This window comes from Crocuta crocuta, unplaced genomic scaffold, assembly GCF_008692635.1.
Source record: "Crocuta crocuta isolate KB4526 unplaced genomic scaffold, BGI_CrCroc_1.0 scaffold482, whole genome shotgun sequence".
NCBI classification, from domain to species: domain Eukaryota; kingdom Metazoa; phylum Chordata; class Mammalia; order Carnivora; family Hyaenidae; genus Crocuta; species Crocuta crocuta.
Window position 1 is genome coordinate 838846 of NW_027527459.1, and position 3483 is coordinate 842328.

A 3483-nucleotide genomic window follows, 5' to 3' on the forward strand; every position below is an offset into this window, starting at 1 on the left:
GGCGGGAGCCTGCTCCAGGGAAATGGTAATGAGAATGGAAAGAAGAAAAAAAGACAGAGTCTACATTTCTATGTCCAAATAAACAAGGCATACTGAGAGGCCGAGGAAGGAGTAAAAACCAAACTTCCTAGCTTGGATGTTTGGTGGTTTACTGATAGAATTTAGGAGAGCCAGGCTTTATAATTAAGATAATAAGTTTGGTTTGGAAATGTTTAATCGAAAGTGTCTATAGGACCATCAGGTAGAGATGTCCATCAGCAAGGCTTGTTTGCTGTCTCCCCAAAACATATGTTAAACTCAACTTCTCCTCTCTGCTTGCATTGCTCCGAATCTCGTCCAAGTCACCACCATCTCTCCCCTGGACTATTAGAATAGGCTCCTAACCACTCTGGCCCACCTTAGAATGCATTCTCCATACAGCAGCTAGAGTAAAGCTTTAAAACTTTAAATCAGATCTTATCACACACCTCCTCAAAATCCTTCAATAATTTCCTAACAGAATAAATCTAAACTTTTTACCATGTCTTATAGGGCCCTAGAAGATCCGACCTCTGATTATCCTTCTAAACACATTTCCTACCATTCTCCCTTTTGCTCATTTGACTTCAGCCATATTGGCTTTTTTTTTTTCCTGTTCTTTCTTCAAACCAACTATGGAAGCCATATTTCCAATCCCAGCGAACAGTTTCAGTGACTCAGTAAGGGCCTCAGTGGGTGTCTGATCGCCATAAACACGTTTCATTTCCATGGCGATAGCCCTGGGAGTTCCATCCCTCTGAAATTATTTAAGCAGGTCAACGCAGGCTTCAAGAATGTAGCTGGCCAACGTCCAGAGAAGAGCAACTAACTAATCAAAGAAGCAGAGGCAGGGGTCGGGAAACCCCATAAAAGGACACTTGAAATCCTGGCATGTTTATAGTCTCGACCATGCTACCTCCCCTCTGGTCAAATAGCGCTTTACAATTTTTCTGTTGGGTTTTCATTCCTAGGGACCTAACTCCCAACTCAGCTGGAAGTCATAGGGTCATTGAGACCATGCTTCCTTTATATTCTCCAGAATGCCTACCATAGGTCTGTAAGCATTTAGCACATGTTGTAAGGACCACCTGAATTGAGATGACATTTAATGGCATTAAATTCAAAATCCAAAATGGTAAGGATGAGGGAAATTTGGTTTGGTCAAAAGAACTCACAGTTTGGGTTTGGCTTCAACCTGAGTTAAAAGAGGGACTATTCACTCCATCATACCCTTCCCACCCCCAGGAGAGTGCTTGAGGTATAGTAGGTGCTTGACAAATGTTTGTTAAAAGGATGGATGAAAGGCTAAATACATTAACGCAAACTCAGGCAGTGTTATGCTAGAAAATAATGCTCCAGTGACAAGAAGCACACAGTTTTTCTTTTCGTTCTGTCTTCGTCAGATATCTGGGGTACCATGCCTATTTCTAGACAATCTAATTGAAGAGAAGCCTCGGTAGCTAGACTCCTATGGGAGATAGACCGAAATTGTCAGTCTTCCGGAAATAGTGTTCAACATGGGTGGAGAGATGAAGAGGGGGTATAACAACAGCCTTGCAATATTTAGAGGGCCATCATGCCGAAGAAGGAACAGAATTGCTTTACGTAGCTGTAGCAGGTAGTGCTAAAGGTTGGGAGTCCTAGAGAAACAAATTTCAGCTCAGAAGAAGAAAGTGCTTTCTTACAGTCATTAATGTCCCACGCTGGAGCAAGCTAACTGAAATGATTGTACACTCCCGTCCAGTGGCATTTTTTTTTTCCGGGCAGGCAAAGGGTAATCACATAGCAGGATATTGTAGGGGAGATTTCTGAATCGAGAAGAAGATTGAACTGAGAAAGTGTTTTTCCCACTAGATTGCAACCCATTAGTGGAGCCATGAAATCAATTCAGTGGGTCCTGACTGGCATTTCTTTCTTTTTTTCCAGTGAATTAGAATACAATAGAAACTATCAGAGGGCATCACCCGTTGCAAAGATGAGTGCGGTGTTGAGTTGCCTATTTTGGAACCGTGTTTACCTATGTATGAATGTACCTTCTGGGCCACAGCGTGACACGCCCTTCTCACTTGTGGGTTGCAATCGGAATTGTTTGAAAATCAGTGCACCGAGGCCTCTTCTAGTTTTCATATCTGGTAGCTCTAAGAATCCCTATCTCTGTTGCAGAGGTCCAAAATTGCAGTCTATGAGAAAATGTGGTCTTACATGAAATCAGCAGAACCATCCGTATTTACCAAAACAACGGCAGACGGAGTGGCCCGGGTGCGCAAGTCCAAGGGAAAGTTCGCCTTCCTGCTGGAGTCAACCATGAACGAGTACATTGAGCAGAGAAAACCGTGTGATACCATGAAAGTTGGTGGAAATCTGGATTCCAAAGGCTATGGTGTGGCAACCCCTAAAGGCTCAGCATTAAGGTGGGTGGAATAATATAACAATATCCGTGTTGTTATAGTATTCCACCTACCCTGATGCATTTTGTTGTCATTTTCTTTCTTGTGGATCTTGAGGTAACTTTTAAAAGTTTAAAATCTACACTATTCCATGGAGTTAAATAAGATGGTAAATTATGGTTTCATCTATCTAATGCATCCATTTTTTTTTTTTAATGTTCTCTCTCTGTGTTGTCCTCTCTGACTGTGTGTTGCTGTTTTAATTTTACAGTTCAACGGCTTTTTCAATTTAAATGGTAAAAGCCAAGTTACGGTGCCATATGTGACGAATGTTAATTGCATGGATGTGGTGTTCTTGTTCCTTTTTTTCTCAAAGACAATTTCCCCATCCCGCACACTTCAGTTCTGAGCAAATGTTATCCTCCATGCCACCTTCCAATATTTAACCCTGTATTTGCTGTACAGACATTTTTATAGCTCCACGTTCTGTGAAATTTAGCCAATTTGTCCTCTTGTGCTCCTTTTTATACGTTAACGATTTCCTACGCATTTGTGCATTTTCTTACAAGTTATGTTTTATCGTTTCAAGAAATGCTGTTAACCTGGCAGTATTAAAACTGAATGAGCAAGGCCTCTTGGACAAATTGAAAAACAAATGGTGGTACGACAAAGGAGAGTGCGGCAGCGGGGGCGGTGACTCCAAGGTCAGCCTCAATGTCACCACAACCGGGTACCCTTAGTGACGAGTAATCGGCAAGACTGTTATCTTATTATTGAGGAGAGAGCACAAGACGCACACAGAAAGTGGAATGACCAGGTTATTCCGCTGCCTGGCAGCTTTGGGAACCAGAAAGACTTCAGGGCACTGCCCGCATTTTTTGATCTAACTTGGGTCCCTTCTTAAACTCCCAGACAGAGGCTCCCCCCTCCACACCCCTCCCTTCCCCTCACACGCCAGACCGGTTGCCTTATGAAGGCCACGGTGTGGGTTTCAATGGCCTCGGCTCTCAAGAGCCCAGGGCTTTCCTTAAGACTGTCCCTGCCTGCCTCACGTGAACCGTGTGAGAGGTCAAATCTA

The 3483-nt window shown here is 43.1% G+C and overlaps 1 protein-coding gene across 1 annotated transcript in view; it reads left to right on the forward strand.

Annotated features, from left to right (window-relative positions):
- Window positions 1-3483, forward strand: part of GRIA3 (glutamate ionotropic receptor AMPA type subunit 3) — a 273791-nt gene that overhangs the window by 248223 nt on the left and 22085 nt on the right. Inside the window, exons 15-16 of the mRNA XM_077763473.1 lie at window positions 2182-2429; window positions 2995-3109. Coding sequence (XP_077619599.1) covers window positions 2182-2429; window positions 2995-3109 — 363 coding nt within the window. The remainder of the gene's footprint in view (window positions 1-2181; window positions 2430-2994; window positions 3110-3483) is intronic.